Source organism: Anomaloglossus baeobatrachus, chromosome 1 (genome assembly GCF_048569485.1).
Source record: "Anomaloglossus baeobatrachus isolate aAnoBae1 chromosome 1, aAnoBae1.hap1, whole genome shotgun sequence".
Lineage (NCBI taxonomy): Eukaryota > Metazoa > Chordata > Amphibia > Anura > Aromobatidae > Anomaloglossus > Anomaloglossus baeobatrachus.
In genome coordinates this window covers 577,570,829-577,597,144 of record NC_134353.1, presented here as the reverse complement: position 1 = coordinate 577,597,144, position 26,316 = coordinate 577,570,829, and the positions used below count along the sequence as shown (strand labels likewise).

Genomic DNA, 26,316 nt, shown 5'->3' with positions numbered 1-26,316 from the left:
TGTCTGGGTCTCCCAATGGAGCGACAAAGAAATATGGAAAAGCGGAGAATGAAGGGAATTTTGTTTACTTACCGTAAATTCCTTTTCTTCTAGCTCTAATTGGGAGACCCAGACAATTGGGTTGTATAGGCTATGCCTCCGGAGGCCGCACAAAGTACTACACTTAAAAGTGTTAAGCCCCTCCCCTTCTGCCTATACACCCCCCGTGCTCCCACGGGCTCCTCAGTTTTGGTGCAAAAGCAAGAAGGAGGAAAAAGAATTATAAACTGGTTTAAAGTAACTTCAATCCGAAGGAATATCGGAGAACTGAAACCATTCAACATGAACAACATGTGTACACAAAAAAACAGGGGCGGGTGCTGGGTCTCCCAATTAGAGCTAGAAGAAAAGGAATTTACGGTAAGTAAACAAAATTCCCTTCTTCTTTGTCGCTCTATTGGGAGACCCAGACAATTGGGACGTCCAAAAGCAGTCCCTGGGTGGGTAAAATAATACCTCGTAAGAGAGCCGTAAAAACGGCCTCTTCCTACAGGTGGGCAACCGCCGCCTGAAGGACTCGTCTACCTAGGCTGGCATCCGCCGAAGCATAGGTATGCACTTGATAGTGCTTCGTGAAAGTGTGCAGACTCGACCAGGTAGCCGCCTGACACACCTGCTGAGCCGTAGCCTGGTGCCTCAAAGCCCAGGACGCGCCCACGGCTCTGGTAGAATGGGCCTTCAGCCCTGAGGGAACCGGAAGCCCAGCCGAACGGTAAGCTTCGATAATTGGCTCCTTGATCCACCGAGCCAGGGTTGATTTGGAAGCCTGTGACCCTTTACGCTGGCCAGCGACAAGGACAAAGAGTGCATCCGAGCGGCGCAGGGGCGCCGTACGAGAAATGTAGATTCTGAGTGCTCTCACCAGATCTAACAAGTGCAAATCCTTTTCTCATTGGTGAACTGGATGAGGACAAAAAGAAGGTAAGGAGATATCCTGATTGAGATGAAAGGGGGATACCACCTTAGGGAGAAATTCCGGAACCAGACGTAGAACCACCTTGTCCTGGTGAAACACCAGGAAAGGGGTTTTGCATGAAAGCGCTGCTAGCTCAGACACTCTCCGAAGTGAAGTGACTGCTACTAGAAAAACCACTTTCTGCGAAAGGCGTGAGAGAGGAATATCCCTCATTGGCTCGAATGGTGGTTTCTGAAGAACCATCAGCACCCTGTTCAGATCCCAGGGTTCTAACGGCCGCTTGTAAGGAGGGACGATGTGACAAACCCCCTGCAGGAACGTGCATACCTGTGGAAGTCTGGCTAGGGCTTCTGGAAAAACACAGAGCGCTGAGACTTGTCCCTTAAGAGAGCCGAGCGACAAACCCTTTTCCAGTCCAGATTGAAGGAAGGACAGAAAAGCGGGCAAGGTAAAAGGCCAGGGAGAAATACCCTGAGCAGAACACCACGACAGGAAAATTTTCCACGTCCTGTGGTAGATTTTTGCGGACGTTGGTTTCCTAGCTTGTCTCATAGTGGCAATGACGTCTTGAGATAACCCTGAAGACGCTAGGATCCAGGACTCAATGGCCACACAGTCAGGTTGAGGGCCGCAGAATTCAGATGGAAAAACGGCCCTTGAGATAGCAAGTCTGGTCGGTCTGGTAGTGCCCACGGTTGGCCGACCGTGAGATGCCACAGATCCGGGTACCACGACCGCCTCGGCCAGTCTGGAGCGACGAGGATGACGCGGCGGCATTCGGCCCTGATCTTGCGTAACACTCTGGGCAACAGTGCCAGCGGAGGAAACGCATAAGGGAGCTGAAACTGCGACCAATCCTGAACTAAGGCGTCTGCCGCCAGAGCTCTGGGATCTTGAGACCGTGCCATGAACATTGGTACCTTGTTGTTGTGCCGGGACGCCATGAGGTCGACGTCCGGCACCCCCCAGCGGCAACAGATCTCCTGGAACACGTCCGGGTGAAGGGACCATTCCCCTGCGTCCATGCCCTGGCGACTGAGATAATCTGCTTCCCAGTTTTCCACGCCTGGGATGTGAACTGCGGATATGGTGGAGGCCGTGGCTTCCACCCACATCAAAATCCGCCGGACTTCCTGGAAGGCTTGCCGGCTGCGTGTGCCGCCTTGGTGGTTGATGTATGCCACCGCTGTGGAGTTGTCCGACTGAATTCGGATCTGCTTGCCCTTCAACCACTGCTGGAACGCTTTCAGGGCAAGATACACTGCCCGTATTTCCAGAACATTGATCTGAAGCGAGGACTCTTGCTGGGTCCACGTACCCTGAGCCCTGTGGTGGAGAAAAACCGCTCCCCACCCTGACAGACTCGCGTCCGTCGTGACTACTTCCCAGGATGGGGGTAGGAAGGATTTCCCCTTCGATAATGAAGTGGGAAGAAGCCACCACCGAAGGGAAGCTTTGGTCGCCTGAGAGAGGGAGACGGTCCTGTCGAGGGACGTCGGCTTCCTGTCCCATTTGCGTAAGATGTCCCATTGAAGGGGACGCAGGTGAAACTGCGCGAAAGGGACTGCCTCCATTGGTGCCACCATCTTCCCCAGGAAGTGCATGAGGCGCCTCAAGGGGTGTGACTGGGCTTGAAGGAGAGATTGTACCCCTTTCTATAGTGACTGCTGTTTGATCAGCGGAAGCTTCACTATCGCTGAGAGGGTATGAAACTCCATGCCAAGATATGTCAGCGATTGGGCCGGTGTCAGATTTGACTTTGGAAAATTGATGATCCACCCGAAACCCTGGAGAGTCTCCAGGGTAGCGTCGAGGCTGCGTTGGCATGCCTCTTGAGAGGGTGCCTTGATCAGCAGATCGTCCAAATACGGAATCACCGAGTGACCCTGCGAGTGTAGGAGCGCTACTACAGTAGCCATCACCTTGGTAAAAACCCGTGGGGCTGTTGACAGGCCGAACGGCAGTGCCACAAATTGCAGGTGTTCGTTTCCTATGGCGAAGCGCAAGAAGCGCTGGTGCTCTGGAGCAATCGGTACGTGGAGATAAGCATCTTTGATATCGATCGATGCAAGGAAATCTCCTTGGGACATTGAGGTGATGACGGAGCGGAGGGATTCCATCCTGAACCGTCGGGTTTTTACGTGTTTGTTGAGCAGTTTCAGGTCCAGGACCGGGCGGAAAGACCCGTCCTTCTTTGGGACCACAAACAAGTTGGAGTAAAAACCGTGGCTCTGTTGCTGAAGAGGAACAGGGACCACCACTCCTTCCGCCTTCAGAGTGCCCAGCGCCTGTAGAAGAGCCTCGGCTCGCTCGGGAGGCGGGGATGACCTGAAGAATCGAGTCGGGGGACGAGAGGTGAACTCTATCTTGTAACCGTGAGACAGAATGTCTCTCACCCAGCGGTCTTTTATTTGTGGCAGCCAGGTGTCGCAAAAGCGGGAGAGCCTGCCACCGACCGAGGATGCTACTAGAGGAGGTCGAAAGTCATGAGGAAGCCGCTTTGTTAGCGGCGCCTCCGGTGGTCTTTTTAGGACGTTACTTAGACCGCCATGCATCAGAGTTCCTTTGTTCCTTCTGAGACCCTTTGGACGAGGAGAATTGGGACCTGCCCGCGCCCAGAAAGGACCGAAACCTCGACTGCCCTCTCCTCTGTTGGGGTATGTTCTGTTTGGGCTGGGGTAAGGATGTATCCTTTCCCTTGGATTGTTTGATGATTTCATCCAGACGCTCGCCAAACAGCCTGTCGCCAGAAATTGGCAAACTGGTTAAGCGCTTTTTTGGAAGCAGAATCTGCCTTCCATTCCCGTAGCCACAAGGCCCTGCGGAGTACCACCGAATTGGCGGCCGCAATCGCCGTACGGCTCGCAGAGTCCAGGACAGCATTAATAGCGTAAGACGCAATTGCCGAGGTCTGGGTGGTAATGGATGCCACTTGTGGCGCAGCTGCTTCAATTTGCGCCTGACCTGCTGAGATAGCTTGTAGCGCCCATACGGCTGCGAATGCTGGGGCAAAAGAAGCTCCGATAGCTTCATAGATGGATTTCAACCAGAGCTCCATCTGCCTGTCAGTGGCATCTTTGAGCGAGGCCCCATCTTCCACTGCAAGTATGGATCTAGCCGCCAGTCTGGAGATTGGAGGATCCACTTTGGGACACTGAGTCCAACCTTTAACCACGTCAGGGGGAAAAGGATAACGTGTATCCTTAAGGCGCTTAGAAAAACGCTTATCTGGACAAGCATGGTGATTCTGGACTGCCTCTCTGAAATCAGAGTGGCCTAGAAACATACTCGGTGTACGCTTGGGGAACCTGAAACGGAATTTCTCCTGCTGAGACACTGACTCCTCCGCCGGAGGAGCTGAGGGAGAGATATCCAGCATTTGATTGATGGACGCAATAAGATCGTTCACTATGGCGTCCCCGTCTGGAGTATTAAGATTGAGAGCGCCCTCAGGATCAGAATCCTGATCAGCTGTCTCCGCATCATCAACCAGAGATTCCCCCCGCTGAGACCCTGAACAATATGATGTCGAGGGAAATTCTAAGCGAGTCCGCTTATTCGGTCTGGGGCTGGGGTCTAAGTCATAACCCTCAGCCTGGGATGTATGAGATACCCCGGGAGGACATTGTTGGACCAACTGAGGGGGGTCAGGGGACAATGATTCAACAGAGTCCCTTTGCTGAGATACCGGCCTGGACTGCAAGGCTTCTAGTATCTTAGCCATAGTCTCAGAGAGTTTTGCAAACTCAGTCCCCGTCACCTGGACAGTGTCAACAGGTGGCTCCCCCTGGGACCCTCTTAGCAGAGGCTCTGGCTGAATAAGTGCCACAGGGGCCGAACAGTGTACACAATGAGGGTCAGTGGAACCTGCCGGTAGTGGGGTCATACATGCGGCGCAGGCAGCATAATAAGCCTGTGTTTTGGCACCCCTGCCTTTTGTGGGCGCCATGCTATTGTTTTCCCTGTGTAACACAATAGGGTATATAGCCAGAATGGACTGTGCTCATACAGTGTAGAGTATATACTATAAACAAATCATGTATCAATACACTACAGCACCATGGGGCTAGCACCAACAGGTGCTGCTTACCACCCGCTTTAAAACGGTTGTGAGGCCACCAGAGACCGTGTCTGGGTCTCCCAGGGTTAATCCCTCTCTGCAGCGTCGGAGGAGCTGACAGGAATGGCTGCGGCGTCCTGACGAGAGGAGGGAGCCGTGGGCGTGGCCGAGAAAGTGCGGGAACTGGTGCCCGCACTGTGCACAGTGAGGGGGGGTGGAGTATGCAAATCATACTCCAGCCCTCAGTGCTGCTCGTTCCGTGCAGCGTCCCGCCCTTCCCCCTGCCTGTCAGGGCTGAGGGCGGGAGAAAGGGAAAACTAGGCCGCAAGTAAGCCGGGGACTCGAGTATAAGCGTGTCCGCCGTAAAAGCGCGGTACACGCCGAAGTCCCCGGCGAACTACAAGTCCCAGCCGCGCCGCAGTTTCCCATGGCAGCGGCGGTTAGCGCGGTAGCCCCTACATATAAACACACTCAGCGACGCTGAGTGTGTAATGGCACATTTAACCCGGTCAGCGCCGCGGCCCGGTGCACTAGCACACACAGCAAAGCTGAGGTGTTGCCGTGCGCGGTCCCCACAGGGATACAGAGTACCTTCACGTAGCAGGGCCATGTCCCTGAACGGTACCCGGCTCCTATCCAGCAGTCCCCACAGGAGTTGTGGATGAAGCACGGTCTCAGTGCCTGGAGACCGATAAGATCCCACTTCGCCCAGAGCCCTGAGGGGGATGGGGAAGGAAAGCAGCATGTGGGCTCCAGCCTCCGTACCCGCAATGGATACCTCAACCTTAACAACACCGCCGACAAGAGTGGGGTGAGAAGGGAGCATGCTGGGGGCCCTATATGGGCCCACTTGTCTTCCATCCGACATGGTCAGCAGCTGCTGCTGACCAATCTGTGGAGCTGTGCTGTGCGTGTCTGACCTCCTTCGCACAAAGCAAAAAACTGAGGAGCCCGTGGGAGCACGGGGGGTGTATAGGCAGAAGGGGAGGGGCTTAACACTTTTAAGTGTAGTACTTTGTGCGGCCTCCGGAGGCATAGCCTATACAACCCAATTGTCTGGGTCTCCCAATAGAGCGACAAAGAAAGGTAATACGTTTGGGACTTAAGTGTCTGACACAGGGTGTATGAAGGATGGCATAAGTTCCTCATATAACTGTAGCAGTCTTAGAAGGGTTTTTTTGGATTTCGCAAAACGTTTGTCTCCCTACTGCAGTTTGGTTTAAACAACCTATACTTTACTGAACCTCCATCGTCACGTCTCCCCACTGCTCCCCGTGTGTTATAGTCTGCAGTGCTGACGTCACGTCTCACCACTGCTCCCCGTGTGTTATTGTCTGCAGTGCTGACGTCACGTCTCACCACTGCTCCCCGTGTGTTATTGTCTGCAGTGCTGACGTCACGTCTCACCACTGCTCCCCGTGTGTTATAGTCTGCAGTACTGACGTCACGTCTCACCACTGCTCCCCGAGTGTTATTGTCTGCAGTGCTGACGTCACGTCTCACCACTGCTCCCCGTGTGTTATTGTCTGCAGTGCTGACGTCACGTCTCACCACTGCTCCCCGAGTGTTATAGTCTGCAGTGCTGACGTCACGTCTCACCACTGCTCCCCGTGTGTTATTGTCTGCACTGCTGACGTCACGTCTCACCACTGCTCCCCGTGTGTTATAGTCTGCAGTGCTGACGTCACGTCTCACCACTGCTCCCCGTGTGTTATTGTCTGCAGTGCTGACGTCACGTCTCACCACTGCTCCCCGAGTGTTATAGTCTGCAGTGCTGACGTCACGTCTCCCCACTGCTCCCGTGTGTTATAGTCTGCAGTGCTGACGTCACGTCTCCCCACTGCTCCCCGTGTGTTATTGTCTGCAGTGCTGACGTCACGTCTCACCACTGCTCCCCGTGTGTTAGTCTGCAGTGCTGACGTCACGTCTCACCACTGCTCCCCGTGTGTTATTGTCTGCAGTGCTGACGTCACGTCTCACCACTGCTCCCCGTGTGTTGTTGTCTGCAGTGCTGACGTCACGTCTCCCCACTGCTCCCCGTGTGTTATAGTCTGCAGTGCTGACGTCACGTCTCACCACTGCTCCCCGTGTGTTATAGTCTGCAGTGCTGACGTCACGTCTCACCACTGCTCCCCGTGTGTTATAGTCTGCAGTGCTGACGTCACGTCTCGTCTCACCACTGCTCCCCGTGTGTTATTGTCTGCAGTGCTGACGTCACGTCTCACCACTGCTCCCCGTGTGTTATTGTCTGCACTGCTGACGTCACGTCTCACCACTGCTCCCCGTGTGTTATTGTCTGCAGTGCTGACGTCACGTCTCACCACTGCTCCCCGTGTGTTATAGTCTGCAGTGCTGACGTCACGTCTCCCCACTGCTCCCCGTGTGTTATAGTCTGCAGTGCTGACGTCACGTCTCACCACTGCTCCCCGTGTGTTATAGTCTGCAGTGCTGACGTCACGTCTCACCACTGCTCCCCGTGTGTTATAGTCTGCAGCCAATTAGTTCGTCAAGAGGCTCAAACCATCAACTTGGGTTGAGCTCACTGATTGATGTCACATTGACAGCTCTGTAGCCAATGTGGAAAACAATGCCATAGACCAGCAGTGGAGATCAGAGCCTGATGCGGCGACGGGGAGTTTTGTAAAATAGGCTGAAATCAGGGAACAAAGGTTATCCAAAATAGGAAAACCCCTTCAATGACCATATATGTTATGAAAGGCACTTCTTATTAATGGCTCCTTTACGCTGCACTCGTTTACACATGGCGTCTGCTCTGACTTGACAATGAAATAACACAAGGCATCAGACTGGATAGGTGACATGCAAATGTGAAACATACAATAAAACAAAACAATACCTTTAAGTTCTTCAAAAATTGCTTTCCTTTGTTTCTCACTGGCATGTTTTATATAACATTGGATCACCCTGGTGGTATCATGGGCAAAGGCAATCTGGGGGACACAATACAGGTAAAAGGGGTGGTCAGATACACAATGCCATTTTCTCCATCACACTCACTGCAATGCAAATCACTGTGTTCCCAAGAACGGCACATTCCTTATACTCCTAGATATGTGCGCGTCAGGATATAGGTGACAAGTAACATTTTATGGAAGAAAGGTTTCCAAAGAAAACAAAATGCCTTCTCTCTGGAGAAGAGTGAACTTCTAATTTATAGGAAACGAAAACTCTAGCTCAGAGGCGGTTTAGAGAAAGTGCTAACTACTGATGAGTGGGCACTCCCATGCTCGGGGGCTCGGTACCTGCAACCAGCAGGGCTCCACTCGAGTACTGGGTATAATGCAAGTCAATGGGAAACTACAGCATTTTTCTGGAAGAGCTTCTAGAAAAATGCTCGAGTTTCTTATTGACTTCCATTATACTTGAATACGAGTCAGGCCCGTCCGGGCGACTAATTTGCTTGTTTCGATTACCGAGCCCCCGAGCATGGTTGTGCTCACTCATCACTAACAATAACCTTATATAAAAGGCAGAGGGGGTTATAGTACAATCTCTAGCTCGTGCCCTTCAGGCTCATATGTATCTGTATTTAATGCTGGCCGCCTGCCATCTGCTGGTAAGAGGTGAATATAACAGGCCACAGGAGATGGCAGACAGCATTACCACCATCATAAATGACAATTACCTATCACTTACACATACAATAGAAAGCATTGCGCCACACTAAGCATTAGAGGGGGGAATGCCTACTAAAGATTTGACTTTATTATACAGCTTTTACCAAAGTAGCTGCCAATAGTGAACACCCATATCTGTTTCTGCAGCTGGGGCGGCACAAAGTGGTCCCAAAAGCCACATACTGAGCTGCTTGTGAGACGCTGATCAATAGCAAGGCGAGAGGGAATCTTACAAAAGGAACCTGTCATGTTGTACAGTCAGGGCCAGAAATATTTGGACAGTGACACAAGTTTTGTTATTTTAGCTGTTTACAAAAACATGTTCAGAAATACAATTATATATATATAATATGGGCTGAAAGTGCACACTCCCAGCTGCAATATGAGAGTTTTCACATCCAAATCGGAGAAAGGGTTTAGGAATCATAGCTCTGTAATGCATAGCCTCCTTTTTTTCAAGGGACCAAAAGTAATTGGACAAGGGACTCTAAGGGCTGCAATTAACTCTGAAGGCGTCTCCCTCGTTAACCTGTAATCAATGAAGTAGTTAAAAGGTCTGGGGTTGATTACAGGTGTGTGGTTTTGCATTTGGAAGCTGTTGCTGTGACCAGGCAACATGCGGTCTAAGGAACTCTCAATTGAGGTGAAGCAGAACATCCTGAGGCTGAAAAAAAAAGAAAAAATACATCAGAGAGATAGCAGACATGCTTGGAGTAGCAAAATCAACAGTCGGATACATTCTGAGAAAAAAGGAATTGACTGGTGAGCTTGGGAACTCAAAAAGGCCTGGGCGTCCACGGATGACAACAGTGGTGGATGATCGCCGCATACTTTCTTTGGTGAAGAAGAACCCATTCACAACATCAACTGAAGTCCAGAACACTCCAGTGAAGTAGGTGTATCTGTCTCTAAGTCAACAGTAAAGAGAAGACTCCATGAAAGTAAATACAAAGGGTTCACATCTAGATGCAAACCATTCATCAATTCCAAAAATAGACAGGCCAGAGTTAAATTTGCTGAAAAACACCTCATGAAGCCAGCTCAGTTCTGGAAAAGTATTCTATGGACAGATGAGACAAAGATCAACCTGTACCAGAATGATGGGAAGAAAAAGGTTTGGAGAAGAAAGGGAACGGCACATGATCCAAGGCACACCACATCCTCTGTAAAACATGGTGGAGGCAACGTGATGGCATGGGCATGCATGGCTTTCAATGGCACTGGGTCACTTGTGTTTATTGATGACATAACAGCAGACAAGAGTAGCCGGATGAATTCTGAAGTGTACCGGGATATACTTTCAGCCCAGATTCAGCCAAATGCCGCAAAGTTGATCGGACGGCGCTTCATAGTACAGATGGACAATGACCCCAAGGATACAACCAAAGCTACCCAGGAGTTCATGAGTGCAAAAAAGTGGAACATTCTGCAATGGCCAAGTCAATCACCAGATCTTAACCCAATTGAGCATGCATTTCACTTGCTCAAATCCAGACTTAAGACGGAAAGACCCACAAACAAGCAAGACCTGAAGGCTGCGGCTGTAAAGGCCTGGCAAAGCATTAAGGAGGAGGAAACCCAGCGTTTGGTGATGTCCATGGGTTCCAGACTTAAGGCAGTGATTGCCTCCAAAGGATTCGCAACAAAATATTGAAAATAAAAATATTTTGTTTGGGTTTGGTTTATTTGTCCAATTACTTTTGAACTCCTAAAATGTGGAGTGTTTGTAAAGAAATGTGTACAATTCCTACAATTTCTATCAGATATTTTTGTTCAAACCTTCAAATTAAACGTTACAATCTGCACTTGAATTCTGTTGTAGAGGTTTCATTTCAAATCCAATGTGGTGGCATGCAGAGCCCAACTCGCGAAAATTGTGTCACTGTCCAAATATTTCTGGACCTAACTGTACATGTGTGATGTGTGCACAGCATGCTATACAGAAGCTGAGAAGAATGATATAGAAGTTTATGGGAAACAATTTAGCATTTTATTGACTTCTTGGTGTTTGAATGCATTAGTCCAGTGGGCGGTGCTACACAGTGATTGACAGCTGTGTCGAAATGCACAATTAAACAGTGAAGACTGTCAATGAATAAATTGCAAGCTTTACTGAAACTTTTCCCACGAATTATATATATATATATATATATATATATATATATATATATATATATATATATATATATATATATATATATATATATATATATATATATATATATATATATATATATATTTGTCCACAACTTAACAGCCAGCCTGAAAATCAGATATCATGTTCAACAAGACAGGTAGACTTTTAATTTTATATGAAAATCCTGGTGATTGGTTCCCTTTAAAGGCAACCTGTCAACACTTTTTCGGCGTATAAGCTATGGCCACCACCACCGGGCTCTTTTATACAGCATTCTAAGATGCTGTATATAAGAGCCCAGGCCGCTGTGAGAACATAAACACTTTATAATACTCACCTAACGGTCGTGCGGTTCGCCATATGGGCGTCTTCATCCTCCGGTGCCAGCACCGCCTATTTCGGCCATCTTCGTCCTCTTTCTGAAGCCTGTGTGCATGACACATCAACGTCATACACACTCGCCGGTCCTGCGCAAGCGCACTATAATACTTTGATCTGCCCTACTCAGGACAGATCAAAGTGTGCCTGCTCAGGACCTGAATGCCGGTGAGTGTGGATGACGTCGGACGCGTCATGCACCATGGCTAGAGAAGAAGTAGAACAAAGATGGCCAAAAGAGGCGGCGTCGGCACCGGAGACACCCATACGGCCCACCGCGCGACCGTTAGGTAAGTATTATAAAGTGTTTTTTATGTTAGAATGCTGTATAAAAGAGCCCGGTGGTGGTGGCCGCAGCTTATAGGCCAAAAAAGTAAGAAAATCACCTAACTCCACAGCATTCATTTCAGATGAATCTGTCTGCCATGAAGACTTATACTAATTAGAAGCATGTACTGATGGTTATGGATTACCATAGTATTTGAGCTACAGCACTTGAGGACTCACATCTTTAGTTAAATGGAAATGTTAGATAATGGATGTACATGCATTTGAGGTCCAATATTAGTTACAGGATGTTCTGGGTATAAGTAAATGGCAGCATATAATGTGTACACATTGGGCTCCTTCATATTCACCACAATACCCATCTCTCAGGAGACACTAAAGGCACATGTACCTGTACTGTATATTGATCTGTTATGTCATCTAATTAAGCTGACTTATGTTCCTTACAGTCAAAGTGCTCTCATTGATCCTTTCCTAAGTAAAAGCAATTAAATCCTGAGCAGGGAGCGTGTAATCATATTATGTGGTCTGACCCAGGAAGGAGGAGGGTCTGATCAGCTTCACTTACACTCTTCACGTTCCCTTCAAGCAGCTTCTCCAGTTCAGCCATCAATCGGGATCTCTTTGCTGCATCACAGTCTTTTCTAGACACACAAATAAAAAAAATAACGGAAATTAAATAATATAGAACTAAAAAAAAAAAAAAATGCACTAAGTGAGAGAATATGTCTCAAAAAAAACCTCAACGTTATGATGCCGCACAGAGGAACCAATACAGCCAGGTACTACAGAGTCAGCCGTGACCAGGAATCCAAAGGGATTCACCCATGAAAATCGGGACTTGTCAATTAATACGGATTCTTATTTCTTATCTTTGGATTCTGGTAACACGTGAATAATTTTACAATGACTTATAAAATGTGGAAAGTTTACCTACTTGTAGAGAAGATACCGTATTTTTCGGACCATAAGACGCACTTTCCCCCCCCAAATGTTGGGGGAAAGTGGGGGGTGTGTCTTATGGTCTGAATATAGGGCTGCAGGGAATGAGGGTGCTGCGGTGGACAGGGTGGATTGATTTAAAATCACGCCGATTTAAATCACGATTTAAATCACGATTTAAATCAAAAGATTTTTTTCTATTTAAATCGGATCGATTTAAATCATGATTTTAATCATGATTTAAATCAAAAGGTTTTTTTTTAATATAAATCACGATTAAAATGAGAAGTGAGAGCAGTGTGCATGTGCGCCCATAGTTACACGGACGAAACTAGGGGCAACGATCTAACGCCAGGGTGAGGGGGGGACCCCAAAGTAAGTAAAAATCTTTTTTGTTTTACTATATGGCAATAGGTAGGTGTTTAAAAGCAGCATGTCTTAATTGTATAAACTATTAATAGCCTCCACATTTTGTTCATACTGCCCCTTTAATTCCACACTTCTAGCTTGGTTTCAGTTTTGGTTTAGTTTCTTTTTCCCTGCATTCAGTTGACATGCCCAAACTTGTTGGATAGTCAGCAGTACTTGGCTCAGGCTGTAGTAACATCAGCAGTGCTTGGCTCAGGCTGTAGTAACAATCAAACTTCATAAGTGATCTGTGTGAGCCATGGCAGCAGGTCGTAAGAGAGACCCTATTTGGGTTCATTTTGTTGAGATGCCAGCAGCATATCTTGGAAAGAAAGGTGCAAGAGCAAAGTGCAAATACTGTCAAAAGGATATCCAAGGACTTGTTTGCCGTTTGAAATCACATTATGAAAACTGCAACCAGAAGGGAAATGAAGATGTTGATAGTGATACAACTAATGTCAATGAACCCCCACAGCTTCTTATGCACCAGGAGCCTAGTACTAGTGGTAAGTCTGGCAATTAATTTACAACCTATTTTTTTTAACAGACATTTTACTGGGATGGTTAAAGTCTATGAAAAGAAAAAATTCTAGCACTGGTAGTTCTGGAGTATAGAATTTAAATTTATGTTAAGGCAATATTTCACAGAAAATGAACGCTAAAGGACATGTGCACCTTTATTTTTTTAAGGTGCACATGTCCCCCCCCCCGCAGCGCTCTTACCTCCGATCCCCGCAGCGCTGAGATCCGTGGCTCCCGTCCTCCGGTTGCGGCCTACTCGCAGTGATCCAGCGGCGTGACGTCAGCGGGCCTCACGCTCCATTGAAATGAATGGAGGCGCGCTCGCGGACGGGCAGAACGAAGCCACGGATCCCCGCAGCGCTGACATCAGAGGTAAGAGAGCTGCGGGGGGAGGACATGTGCACACTGTGACTGGCTGCACCTTAAAAAATAAAGGTGCACATGTCCTTTAAGTAAAAATAAAGTGTGTATACGCTTATTTTTTTTTTATTGTAGGCTGCAATTCACTTTTGAAGTCTGCCAAATTGACCATTTTAAAAAAAAAACATTTTTAAAACTTTTGTGACATAATTTTTTTCAGTTGCTGAGGCTCTGATATTAGTTACCAGTATTACAGCAACCTCACCGGAAAACTTGAGTAGCATAACTTTTGAGACAGCCCTTATAGGACGAGGACCATTACATTGTTCAAAAAGTTTGTTTCAATATTTTCGTTATATTTCTTCAAATACGCAGTCGATTTATATTTTTAATTTCTGTGCTTTCAGGGTCAAATATGGCTTGTGCTGCACGTGACAATCAATATCTGAGTACAACTTCAACAAAGCAGCCCAAAAAAAAACTTTGCGTGCAACAAAGTGTAGAAAAATTCATCTTAAAGACTACGACGAGCCAGAAAGAACATTTTGATGAATTAATTGCTAAATTCATATTTGCAACCAATTCTTCTTTCCGACTAGTTGAGCACCCATTGTTTGTACAAATGATCGAAGGAATTAGACCAGGCTACAAACCACCAAGTAGATTTGATATCTCAGGAAAACATCTTCAGGCTGTATACGACATAGAAAGAGCGGCTTGTACAAAATATTTGAAAGACAAGGTTGTTAACATGAGCTTGGATGGTTGGAGCAACAGCCACAACGACCCCATAATTTGCACTTGTGTCACAACAGAAGATGGTGAAACTTACCTTACAGACACAATCGACACATCTGGAAATTCACATACTGCTGAATATTTACTTGAAATTGCTAAGAACTCAATTCACCAATGCCAAGAACAGTTTGGATGTAAAGTAAGGAGCTTAGTTACTGATAACGCAAGCAATGTGGCAAAAATGCGAGCGGAACTGGCACAGGATGACACAAATGTCATTACATATGGTTGTTCTGCCCATTTGTTGCATCTTTTGGCAAAAGACCTGCATATTTTGGGTGTCAAGGAACATGTAGAAATTGTTAAATATTTCCGCAATAATCATTTTGCACATGCAACCTACAAGGAAATGGGAGGACTGAAGTTGGTTCTACCACAATATGTTAGATGGAATACCTTGGCTGACTGCTTGGAACTGTTTATTAACAACTGTTCAAAATTACTGTCCATTTGCGAAACACATCGGGATAAAATTGATGCTAATATACGAAGCAAAGTATTAAATCTTGGTGTGAAGAGAAATGCCGAGGACCTTTTGGAAAGGTTAAAGCCAATATCGATTGCGTTGGATAAAATGCAGAAAGATACTGCAACCATAGCTGATGCCACAGAAGTTTGGAAAGATTTAGAAGGTTCTCTAGATCTCTTGAACCTCTCAAACAATGTAAAGGTTGCAATACAGCACCGGAAGGACCAAGCATTAAAAGAAGAACACTATTTAGCCAATATCTTGCATCCCATCTACAGAGGGAAAAAATTATCTGAGGCGGAAATCAACTCTGCAATGGAGTGGCTCGCCAATACTAACCATGACATTGTGGCAACTGTGCTGAAATTGAAGTGTGAATCTGCACCATTTCAAAAATACATGTTTGCAGATAACGTCGTTAATGAACTAAAACCACTGGACTGGTGGAAGTCGCAATCACTTGTTCTTCCAGCAAAGATAATAAATCTAGCTACTCAGCTACTGACTGCATCGGCTTCATCCGCAGGAGTAGAGAGATTGTTTTCTTCATTTGGTTTTGTGCACACAACAGTCCGAAACCGCTTAGGAACTGCTAAAGCAGGACAACTGGTTTTCCTATTAAAAGTCCTAAATAAACAGTAGGCTTAAAGGACTGATGTATTCACTGAAGATGTTTGCTTACTTCAAACGTTAGAGATAGGCTATTGTTAAAAATTACTTACTCTCTGTAGTTCAATTCTGAGTGTTTAATAGTGCAAATAAAAATTATTAGGTTTCATAATCAACTGTTTTAATATTTTTATTTGTGTAAAACAATTAGATTTGCAAAAAGACAAAGTTTTGCTTGTGTACAATGTGATTAAAAAATCTGATTTAAATCAAATGATTTAAATCAAAAAAATCTGATTTAAATCAAAAAAATCTGATTTTTTTGATTTTTTTTAAAAAATCAAGATTTTTATCCACCCTGGCGGTGGAGCGGGTCATCGGGGGCACGAGCAGGCTGTAGCAACGTCTGCCGTGACCACGTGGACCCGCTCATTTAATATGCACGACCATCCTCCCGCCCATCATCTCTCAGCGCTGAAGCCGGCGCTGACAGGTGGGCGGCGTGATGGGCGAGGGATAAACAGCCAGTCCGCATGATCACCCCTGGCAACTGCAGCCTAGAGTGATCATGTGCGGCTGTATTCACTGCCCCCCGAACATCATCATCAGTGCGGGGTGCAGTGAATCAGTACACATTACTCACCGTTCCCCTGCAGCACCGCAATCTCCTCCTGTCTGTGCCGGTCAGCTGACTTGCGTGGAGACTAGCGGCGTGCACAGCGATGACGTCATCGCTGTGCGCACGTGTCCACATGCAGCCGCCGGCAGACCACCGGAGGACATCGTGATGCTGCAGGGGGACGGCTGCACTCAGCGGTGCTGCCGCTGACATAGACGGTAAGAGGAGCGGTGCTGCAGGGAGTGAGGTGAGGAGAGTATGAACGTTTATTTTTTTTTATGTACCACAGGATGCGGCCATACACCAGGATGATGGGGGTATATGAGCAGGCTGGGGAGTAGGTGAGCAGGCTGGGGAGTATGTGAGCAGGCTGGGGAGTAGGTGAGCAGGCTGGGGAGTATGTGAGCAGGCTGGGGAGTATGTGAGCAGGCTGGGGAGTATGTGAGCAGGCTGGGGAGTATGTGAGCAGGCTGGGGAGTATGTGAGCAGGCTGGGGAGTATGTGAGCAGGCTGGGGAGTATGTGAGCAGGCTGGGGAGTATGTGAGCAGGCTGGGGAGTATGTGAGCAGGCTGGGGAGTATGTGAGCAGGCTGGGGAGTATGTGAGCAGGCTGGGGAGTATGTGAGCAGGCTGGGGAGTATGTGAGCAGGCTGGGGAGTATGTGAGCAGGCTGGGGAGTATGTGAGCAGGCTGGGGAGTATGTGAGCAGGCTGGGGAGTATGTGAGCAGGCTGGGGAGTATGTGAGCAGGCTGGGGAGTATGTGAGCAGGCTGGGGAGTATGTGAGCAGGCTGGGGAGTATGTGAGCAGGCTGGGGAGTATGTGAGCAGGCTGGGGAGTATGTGAGCAGGCTGGGGAGTATGTGAGCAGGCTGGGGAGTATGTGAGCAGGCTGGGGAGTATGTGAGCAGGCTGGGGAGTATGTGAGCAGGCTGGGGAGTATGTGAGCAGGCTGGGGAGTATGTGAGCAGGCTGGGGAGTATGTGAGCAGGCTGGAGAGTATATGAGCAGGCTGGGGAGTATATAAGCAGGCTGGGGAGTATATGAGCAGGCTGGCGAGTATGTGAGCAGGCTGGGGAGTATGTGAGCAGGACATTACCCCCATAACAGTGTCAGCAGCAGATCCTCGCCCCATAAGTGTGTCATGACCACATTTTTTGCTTAAAATTTTATTTTCCTATTTTCCTCCTCTAAAACCAGGGTGCGTCTTATGGTCAGGTGCGTCTTATAGTCCGAAAAATACGGTAAATGTACAGCATTTATTAAAAAAAATTTGCAACATGTCAATTCTTTCAGTTTTATTTTTCAGCCATAGAAAGCAGTGAAAAAGTAACAAAAAGCTAAAAAATGCAAAAGCAAACATCATTAACATATACATGTACTGTAGACAAATCATAAATGTAATTTGGCATATAAAAATGAGTTTAAAATGCCTAAAAATGGCTGTTTTTCTGCCAAGAAAGCAGACAAAAAAAACAAACAAAAAAACCCCTAACTGCTGCAAGTGAACACAGCCTACAGCTCCAATGGTTAGAAATGTTTTTGATCTTACCTCTAGAAAACACTCAGTGGATTACAGGGGCAGGCATAACCATTCTTACGTCCTTCGCAAAGTTAAAATCTGCCCAATTTCTAGAGTAAGGTAACCTTCACTGATGAGTTTAAATTTTCAGGTTTGCCTAACACATGGTCATCTAATGGTTAGACGGAGACTTGGAAAGGCGTTCAAGCCACAGTGTCTTGCACCCACTGTGAAATTTGGTGGAGGATCGGTGATGATCTGGGGATGCTTCAGCAAAGCTGGAATTGGGTAGATTAAACTTTGCGAAGGACGTATGACTCAAGCCGCATACAAGGTTATCCTGGATAAACAGTTGCTTCCTTCTGCTCAGGCAAATGTTCCCCAACTCTGAGGACTGTTTTTTCCAGCAGGACAATGCTCTATGCCACACAGCTAGGTCAATCAATGTGTGGTTGAAGGACCACCACATCAAAACCATGTCATGGCCAGCCCAATCTATAGATCTGAACCCCATTGAAAACCTCTGGAATGTGATAAAGAGGAAGATGGATAGTCACAAACTATCAAACAAAGAAGCACTGCTTACACTTTAGCACCAGGAGTGGCATAAGGTCACCCAAAAGCAGTGTGAAAGACTGGTGGAAAGCATGCCAAGACGCATGAAAGCTATGATTAAAAATCATGGTTATTTCACAAAATATTGATTTCTGAACTCTTCCCGAGTCAAGTCAGTAATTTATAGAATAAAAAAACAATTTACATTTCACTCAAAAATATATCTATAAAGGGAAAAATCAGAAAAGAAGGGAATTTTGTTTACTTACCGTAAATTCCTTTTCTTCTAGCTCCTATTGGGAGACCCAGACAATTGGGTGTATAGCTTCTGCCTCCGGAGGCCACACAAAGTATTACACTTTAATTAAGTGTAACCCCTCCCCTCTGCCTATACACCCTCCCGTGCATCACGGGCCCATCAGTTTTGGTGCCGAAGGAGGAAACTTATAAATTGGTCTAAGGTAAACTCAATCCGAAGGATGTTCGGAGAACTAAACCATGAACCAAAGAACAATTCAACATGAACAACATGTGTACACAAAAGAACAACAGCCCGAAGTGAACAGGGGCGGGTGCTGGGTCTCCCAATAGGAGCTAGAAGAAAAGGAATTTACGGTAAGTAAACAAAATTCCCTTCTTCTTTGTCGCTCCATTGGGAGACCCTGACAATTGGGACGTCCAAAAGCAGTCCCTGGGTGGGTAAAAGAATACCTCGATAAAAAGAGCCGTAAAACGGCCCCCTCTTACAGGTGGGCAACTGCCGCCTGAAGGACTCGCCTACCTAGGCTGGCATCTGCCAAAGCATAGGCATGCACCTGATAGTGTTTCGTGAAAGTGTGCAGACTCGACCAGGTAGCCGCCTGACACACCTGCTGAGCCGTAGCCTGGTGCCGCAATGCCCAGGACGCACCCACGGCTCTGGTAGAATGGGCTTTCAGCCCTGAAGGAACCGGAAGCCCAGAAGAACGGTAGGCCTCAAGAATCGGTTCCTTGATCCACCGAGCCAAGGTGGACTTGGAAGCCTGCGACCCCTTACGCTGGCCAGCGACAAGGACAAAGAGCGCATCAGAACGGCGCAGGGGCGCCGTACGAGAAATGTAGAGTCGGAGTGCTCTCACGAGATCTAACAAGTGCAAATCCTTTTCACATTGGTGAACTGGATTGGGACAAAAAGAAGGTAAGGAGATATCCTGATTGAGATGAAAAGAGGATACCACCTTCGGGAGAAACTCCGGGACCGGACGCAGAACCACCTTATCCTGGTGAAACACCAGGAAGGGGGCTTTGCATGACAGCGCTGCTCGCTCAGACACTCTCCGAAGTGATGTGACTGCCACTAGGAAGACCACCTTCTGCGAAAGGCGTGAAAGAGAAACATCCCTCATCGGCTCGAAAGGTGGTTTCTGAAGAGCCGTTAGCACCCTGTTAAGATCCCAGGGTTCTAGCGGACGCTTGTAAGGTGGTACTATGTGGCAAACCCCCTGCAGGAACGTTCGTACCTGCGGAAGCCTGGCTAGACGCTTTTGAAAAAACACGGAAAGCGCCGATACCTGTCCCTTGAGAGAGGCGAGAGACAAACCCTTGTCTAATCCGGATTGAAGGAAAGACAGAAAAGTGGGCAAGGCAAACGGCCAGGGAGTAAAACCCTGATCAGAGCACCAGGATAAGAAGATCCTCCACGTCCTGTGGTAGATCTTGGCGGACGTTGGTTTCCTGGCCTGTCTCATAGTGGCAATGACCTCTTGAGATAACCCTGAAGACGCTAGGATCCAGGACTCAATGGCCTCACAGTCAGGTTGAGGGCCGCAGAATTCAGATGGAAAAGAAGGGAATTTTGTTACTTACCGTAAATTCCTTTTCTTCTAGCTCCTATTGGGAGACCCAGACGATTGGGTGTATAGCTACTGCCTCCGGAGGCCACACAAAGCATTACACTAAAAAGTGTAAGGCCCCTCCCCTTCTGGCTATACACCCCCAGTGGGATCACTGGCTCACCAGTTTTAGTGCAAAAGCAAGAAGGAGGAAAGCCAATAACTTGGTTAAACAAATTCACTCCGAGTAACATCGGAGAACTGAAAAACCGTTCAACATGAACAACATGTGTACCCGAAAAAACCCAAAAATCCCGAAGGACAACAGGGCGGGTGCTGGGTCTCCCAATAGGAGCTAGAAGAAAAGGAATTTACGGTAAGTAACAAAATTCCCTTCTTCTTCGGCGCTCCATTGGGAGACCCAGACGATTGGGACGTCCAAAAGCTGTCCCTGGGTGGGTAAAGAAATACCTCATGTTAGAGCTGCGAAGACAGCCCTCCCCTACGGGGAGGCAACTGCCGCCTGCAGGACTCTTCTACCTAGGCTGGCGTCCGCCGAAGCATAGGTATGCACCTGATAATGTTTGGTGAAAGTGTGCAGACTCGACCAGGTAGCTGCCTGGCACACCTGTTGAGCCGTAGCCTGGTGTCGCAATGCCCAGGACGCACCCACGGCTCTGGTAGAATGGGCCTTCAGCCCTGATGGAACCGGAAGCCCAGCAGAACGGTAGGCTTCAAGAATTGGTTCTGTGATCCATCGAGCCAGGGTGGCTTTGGAAGCCTGCGACCCTTTGCGCTTACCAGCGACAAGGACAAAGAGTGCATCGGAGCGGCGCAGGGGCGCCGTGCGGGAAATGTAGATTCTGAGTGCTCTCACCAGATCTAACAAACGTAAATTCTTCTCATACCGATGAACTGCATGAGGACAAAAAGAAGGCAAAGAGATATCCTGATTAAGATGAAAAGAGGATACCACCTTCGGGAGAAACTCCTGAATGGGACGCAGCACTACCTTGTCCTGGTGGAAGACCAGGAAAGGAGCCTTGGATGACAGCGCTGCCAGCTCAGACACTCTCCGAAGAGATGTGATCGCTACCAGAAAAGCCACTTTCTGTGATAGTCTAGAAAGTGAAACCTCCCTCAGAGGCTCGAAGGGCGGCTTCTGGAGGGCAACTAGTACCCTGTTCAGATCCCATGGATCTAACGGCCGCTTGTACGGGGGTACAATATGACAAACCCCCTGCAGGAACGTGCGCACCTTAGGAAGCCGTGCTAGACGCTTTTGAAAAAAGACGGATAGCGCCGAGACTTGCCCTTTAAGGGAGCCGAGCGACAAACCTTTTTCTAACCCAGATTGCAGGAAAGAAAGAAAGGTAGGCAATGCAAAAGGCCAGGGAGACACTCCCTGAGCAGAGCACCAGGATAAGAATATCCTCCACGTTCTGTGGTAGATCTTAGCGGACGTGGGCTTCCTAGCCTGTCTCATGGTGGCAACGACCCCTTGGGATAATCCTGAAGACCCTAGGATCCAGGACTCAATGGCCACACAGTCAGGTTCAGGGCCGCAGAATTCCGATGGAAAAACGGCCCTTGGGACAGTAAGTCTGGTCGGTCTGGTAGTGCCGACGGTTGGCCGACCGTGAGATGCCACAGATCCGGATACCACGCCCTCCTTGGCCAGTCTGAGGCGACCGTGCCATGAAGGTTGGGACCTTGTTGTTGTGCCGGGACGCCATTAGGTCGACGTCCGGCCTTTCCCAGCGGCGACAGATTTCCTGAAACACGTCCGGGTGAAGGGACCATTCCCCTGCGTCCATGCCCTGGCGACTGAGGAAGTCTGCCTCCCAGTTTTCTACGCCGGGGATGTGAACTGCGGATATGGTGGAGGACGTGGCATCCACCCACATCAGAATCCGCCGGACTTCCTGGAAGGCTTGCCGACTGCGTGTCCCTCCTTGGTGATTGATGTATGCCACCGCTGTGGAGTTGTCCGACTGAATTCGGATCTGCTTTCTTTCCAGCCCCTGCTGGAAGGCTAGTAAGGCAAGATACACTGCTCTGATTACCAGAACATTGATCTGAAGGGTGGACTCCTGCTGAGTCCACGGACCCTGAGCCCTGTGGTGGAGAAAAACCGCTCCCCACCCTGACAGACTCGAGTCTGTCGTGACCACCGCCCAAGACGGTGGTAGGAAGGATCTTCCCTGTGATAATGAGGTGGGAAGAAGCCACCATTGCAGAGAGTCCTTGCCGTCTGTGAAAGGGAGACTTTCCTGTACAGGGATGTTGACTTCCCGTCTCATTGGCGGAGAATGTCCCATTGAAGTGGACGCAGATGAAACTGCGCAAACGGAACCGCCTCCATTGCCGCCACTATCTTCCCGAGGAAGTGCATGAGGCGTCTTAAGGAGTGCGACTGACCTTGAAGGAGAGTCTGCACCCCAGTCTGTAGTGACCGCTGCTTGTCCAGCGGAAGCTTCACTACCGCTGAGAGGGTATGAAACTCCATGCCAAGATACGTTAGTGATTGGGTCGTGACAGGTTTGACTTTGAGAAGTTGAGGATCCACCCGAACGTCTGGAGAGTCTCCAGCGCAACATTCAGGCTGAGTTGGCATGCCTCTTGAGAGGGTGCCTTGACAAGTAGATCGTCCAAGTAAGGGATCACAGAGTGTCCCTGTGAGTGCAAGACTGCTACCACTGCCGTCATGACCTTGGCGAACACCCGTGGGGCTGTCGCCAGCCCGAATGGCAGAGCTACGAACTGAAGATGGTCGTTTCCTATCACGACATGTAGAAAAACATTGGTGCTCTGTAGCAATCGGCACGTGGAGATAAGCATCTTTGATGTCTATTGATGCTAGGAAATTTCCTTGAGACATTGACAATGACGGAGCGGAGGGTATCATCCGGAACCTCCTGGCCTCCACGTGCTTGTTGAGCAGTTTTAGGTCCAGAACGGAACGGAAAGAGCCATCCTTGTTTGGCACCACAACCAGATTGGAGGAAAACCGTGTCTTGTTCCTGAAGAGGAACCGGGATTACCACTCCTTCTGCCTGCAGAAGAGCATCTGCTCGGTGGGGACGTTCTGAAGAATCGAGTCGGAGGACGAGAACAGAACTCTGTCCTGTGCACGTGGGCACACTGTCCCTCACCCACCGGTCTGTGACCTGTGGCAGCTAAATGTCGCCAAAGGCGAGCGAGTCTGCCATCAACCGCGGATGCGGAAAGATGAGAGAGCTGAGAGTCATGAGGAGACCGCCCTTGGTAGCGGTTCCTCCGGCTGCCTTCCTTGGGCGTGATTGAGCCCGGCCGGCAGCTGAGCCCCTCTGAGGCTTTTCAGCCCTTTTGGACGAGGACAATTGGGACCTGCCCGAGACTGGGAAGGACCGAAACCTCGACTGTCCTTCCAGGACAGCATTAATAGGGTAAGTCGCAATGCAGACATTGCGAGGTTACGGACGCCCCTGCGGCACAGATGTACCTGTGCTCAAGACCAGCTGCGCAAGAACAGCTGAAAAGCTTAGGGTGCCCATACGGCTGTGAATGCCGGAGCAACCGACACGCCGATAGCCTCATAGACAGATTTCAACCAGAGTCCATCTGTCTGTCAATGGCATCTGTAAGTGAAGTCCCATCTCCACTGCAACTATGGCTCTAGCCGCAAGCCTGGAGATTGGAGAATCCACCTTTGGACCCTGGGTCCAACGCCTGACCACGTCAGGGGGAAAGTGATAACGTGTATCCTTAATACGTTTGGAGAAAACGCTTATCTGGGAAGCGTGGTGTTCCTGGACTGCTTCTCTGAAGTCAGCGTGGCCAGAACAATACTCAATATACGTTTGAGCTACTGAAATGGGACTTCTCCTGCTGTGAAGCTGACTCCTCCGCTGGGGGAGCTGAGGGAGAAAAGATCCAACATTCCATTGATGGACGCTATAGGATCATTCCTTATGGCGTCACCATCCGGTGTATCCGGAGTGAGAGCGGTGTCAGGATCAAAGTCCTGATGAGCTACGTCTGCCTCATCATACAGAGAGCCTCCTGGGACCCCCCCGGAGCACCGATTTCATTCCAAGTGAGGGTGGCCAGGGAGCAATGATCCAGATTGCCCATGGCCTGTCCGGACTGCAAGTCTCTATCCCATTGCAACTCCGTCCCTGTCCTTGGACAGGGTTGAGAGGTGGTTCTTTTGGTCACGTCAAGTAGAGACCCCGGCTGACCAAGTGCTACAGGGGAGCATTGCACACAATGGGGAGCAGTGCCGTGGAACAGTATCACATGCATTAAAAACAGCATCGAAAGCCTGTGTTGCTTATATGCTGCTGCCGACTTATAGAGCCAAGAATGGCGACCGTACAGTGCAATGTATATCATACAAGCATAAAGTACAAATGCACACTGCAGCACATGCAATACAAGCAGCATAGAAAGCCTGCTTTTCTGCTGCTGTAGACTAGCCATCTAGGGGAATATAGCCCAGAATAGCGACCATACAGTGCAATGTATAGCATACAAGCATAAGTACAAATGAACACTGCAACACCTGCAATACAAGCAGCATAGAAAAAAACCTGTGCCTCAGCACCCTTGCTTTTCTGCTGCTGTAGTCTAGCCATTCTATGGCGAATATAGCCAAGACTAGCGACCGTACAGTGCAGTGTATAGCATACAAGCATAAATACACATGAACACTTCAGTACGTGCAATACAAGCAGCATAGAAAGCCTGTGCCTTAACACCCATGCTTTCCTGCTGCTGATGTGTCGCCATCTAAGAGGGCATATAGCCCAAAATAGCGACCTATGCAGTGTAAGCTTAAAATACAAATAGACAAACTGCGGTATTTAGTGTCAGCACCCCAGGTGCCGCTTACCGCCCGCCTATAAGCGGGTGTGTGGTCGCCCTAGTCCTGTGCCTGGTTGCCCAGAGTCCGTTCTCTCAGCTCGGGCTGCAGGAATGGCTGCCGGCGTCCTTCTCCAGCTCGTGTGAGTAGGGGCGGGCCGTGGGCGTGCCCCCAGTCAGAGCGGGAAACCGGCGTCCCACAGTGTCTAGTGAGAGGGCTGGAGCATGTAAATAAGGCTCCAGCCCTCGGCGCTGCTGATTGTACAGCGTCTCTCCCCTACCCTGATTGACAGGGTGGGGGCGGGAACGAAGCGGAGCTAGGCCGCAAAAGCCGGGGACTGGATTTATAAGCGCCGCCGCCGTAAAAGCGCGGTCGGCGCTAAGTCCCCGGCGCACTACAAGTCCCAGCCGCGCCGCCGCTCCCGGAGCGTCCGGCGCGGTAGTTCCCAATAAATAAAGTCACTCAGCTAGGCTGCAGTGACTGTAACCCTTTACTGTCCCCGGCGCACTAGCACACCCAGCAAGTCTGGAGTGTGCTGTGCCTGTGTGTACGGGGACACAGAGTACCTGAATGGTGCAGGGCCATGTCCCTGAACGGCACTCCCGCTCCACATCCAGCAGGTTCAATGGGTCTGTGGATGGAGCCCGGCCTCAGAGCTTTGGGGCCGGTAAGATCCCACTTCCTCAGAGCCCCTCAGGGGGATGGGGAAGGAAAACAGCATGTGGGCTCCAGCCGCCGTACCAGCAATAGGTACCTCAACCTTACAAACCACCAGCGGGGTGAGAAGGGAGCATGCTGGGGGCCCCATATGGGCCCTCTTTTCTTCCATCCGATATAGTCAGCAGCTACTGCTGACTAAACAGTGGAGCTATGCGTGGATGTCTGACCTCCTTCGCACAAAGCCGAAAACTGGTGAGCCAGTGATCCCACTGGGGGTGTATAGCCAGAAGGGGAGGGGCCTTACACTTTTTAGTGTAATGCTTTGTGTGGCCTCCGGAGGCAGTAGCTATACACCCAATCGTCTGGGTCTCCCAATGGAGCGACGAAGAAAGGATACTTTCCTGTTCAGGGATGTTGACTTCCCGTCCCATTGGCGGAGAATGTCCCAATAAAGAGGACGCAGATGAAACTGCGCAAACGGAACCGCCTCCATTGCCGCCACCATCTTCCCGAGGAAGTGCATGAGGCGTCTTAAGGAGTGCGACTGACCTTGACGGAGAGTCTGCACCCCAGTCTGTAGTGACCGCTGAACAGAACTCTGTCCTGTGCACGTGGGCACAATGTCCCTCACCCACCGGTCTGTGACCTGTGGCAGCCAAATGTCGCCAAAGGCGAGCGAGTCTGCTATCAACCGCGGATGCGGAGAGATGAGAGAGCTGAGAGTCATGAGGAGACCGCCGT

At 49.1% G+C, this 26,316-nt stretch overlaps 1 protein-coding gene across 2 annotated transcripts in view; it reads right to left on the bottom strand.

Moving 5' to 3' along the window:
• PUM3 (pumilio RNA binding family member 3) overlaps positions 1-26,316 on the bottom strand; it is a 198,189-nt gene that overhangs the window by 153,453 nt on the left and 18,420 nt on the right. For both annotated transcript variants that reach the window (XM_075339844.1, XM_075339852.1), the window contains exons 5-6: positions 12,025-12,100; positions 7,873-7,966 (exon numbers count right to left, since the gene is read on the bottom strand). In XM_075339844.1, the coding sequence (XP_075195959.1) occupies positions 7,873-7,966; positions 12,025-12,100 (170 nt within the window). The remainder of the gene's footprint in view (positions 1-7,872; positions 7,967-12,024; positions 12,101-26,316) is intronic.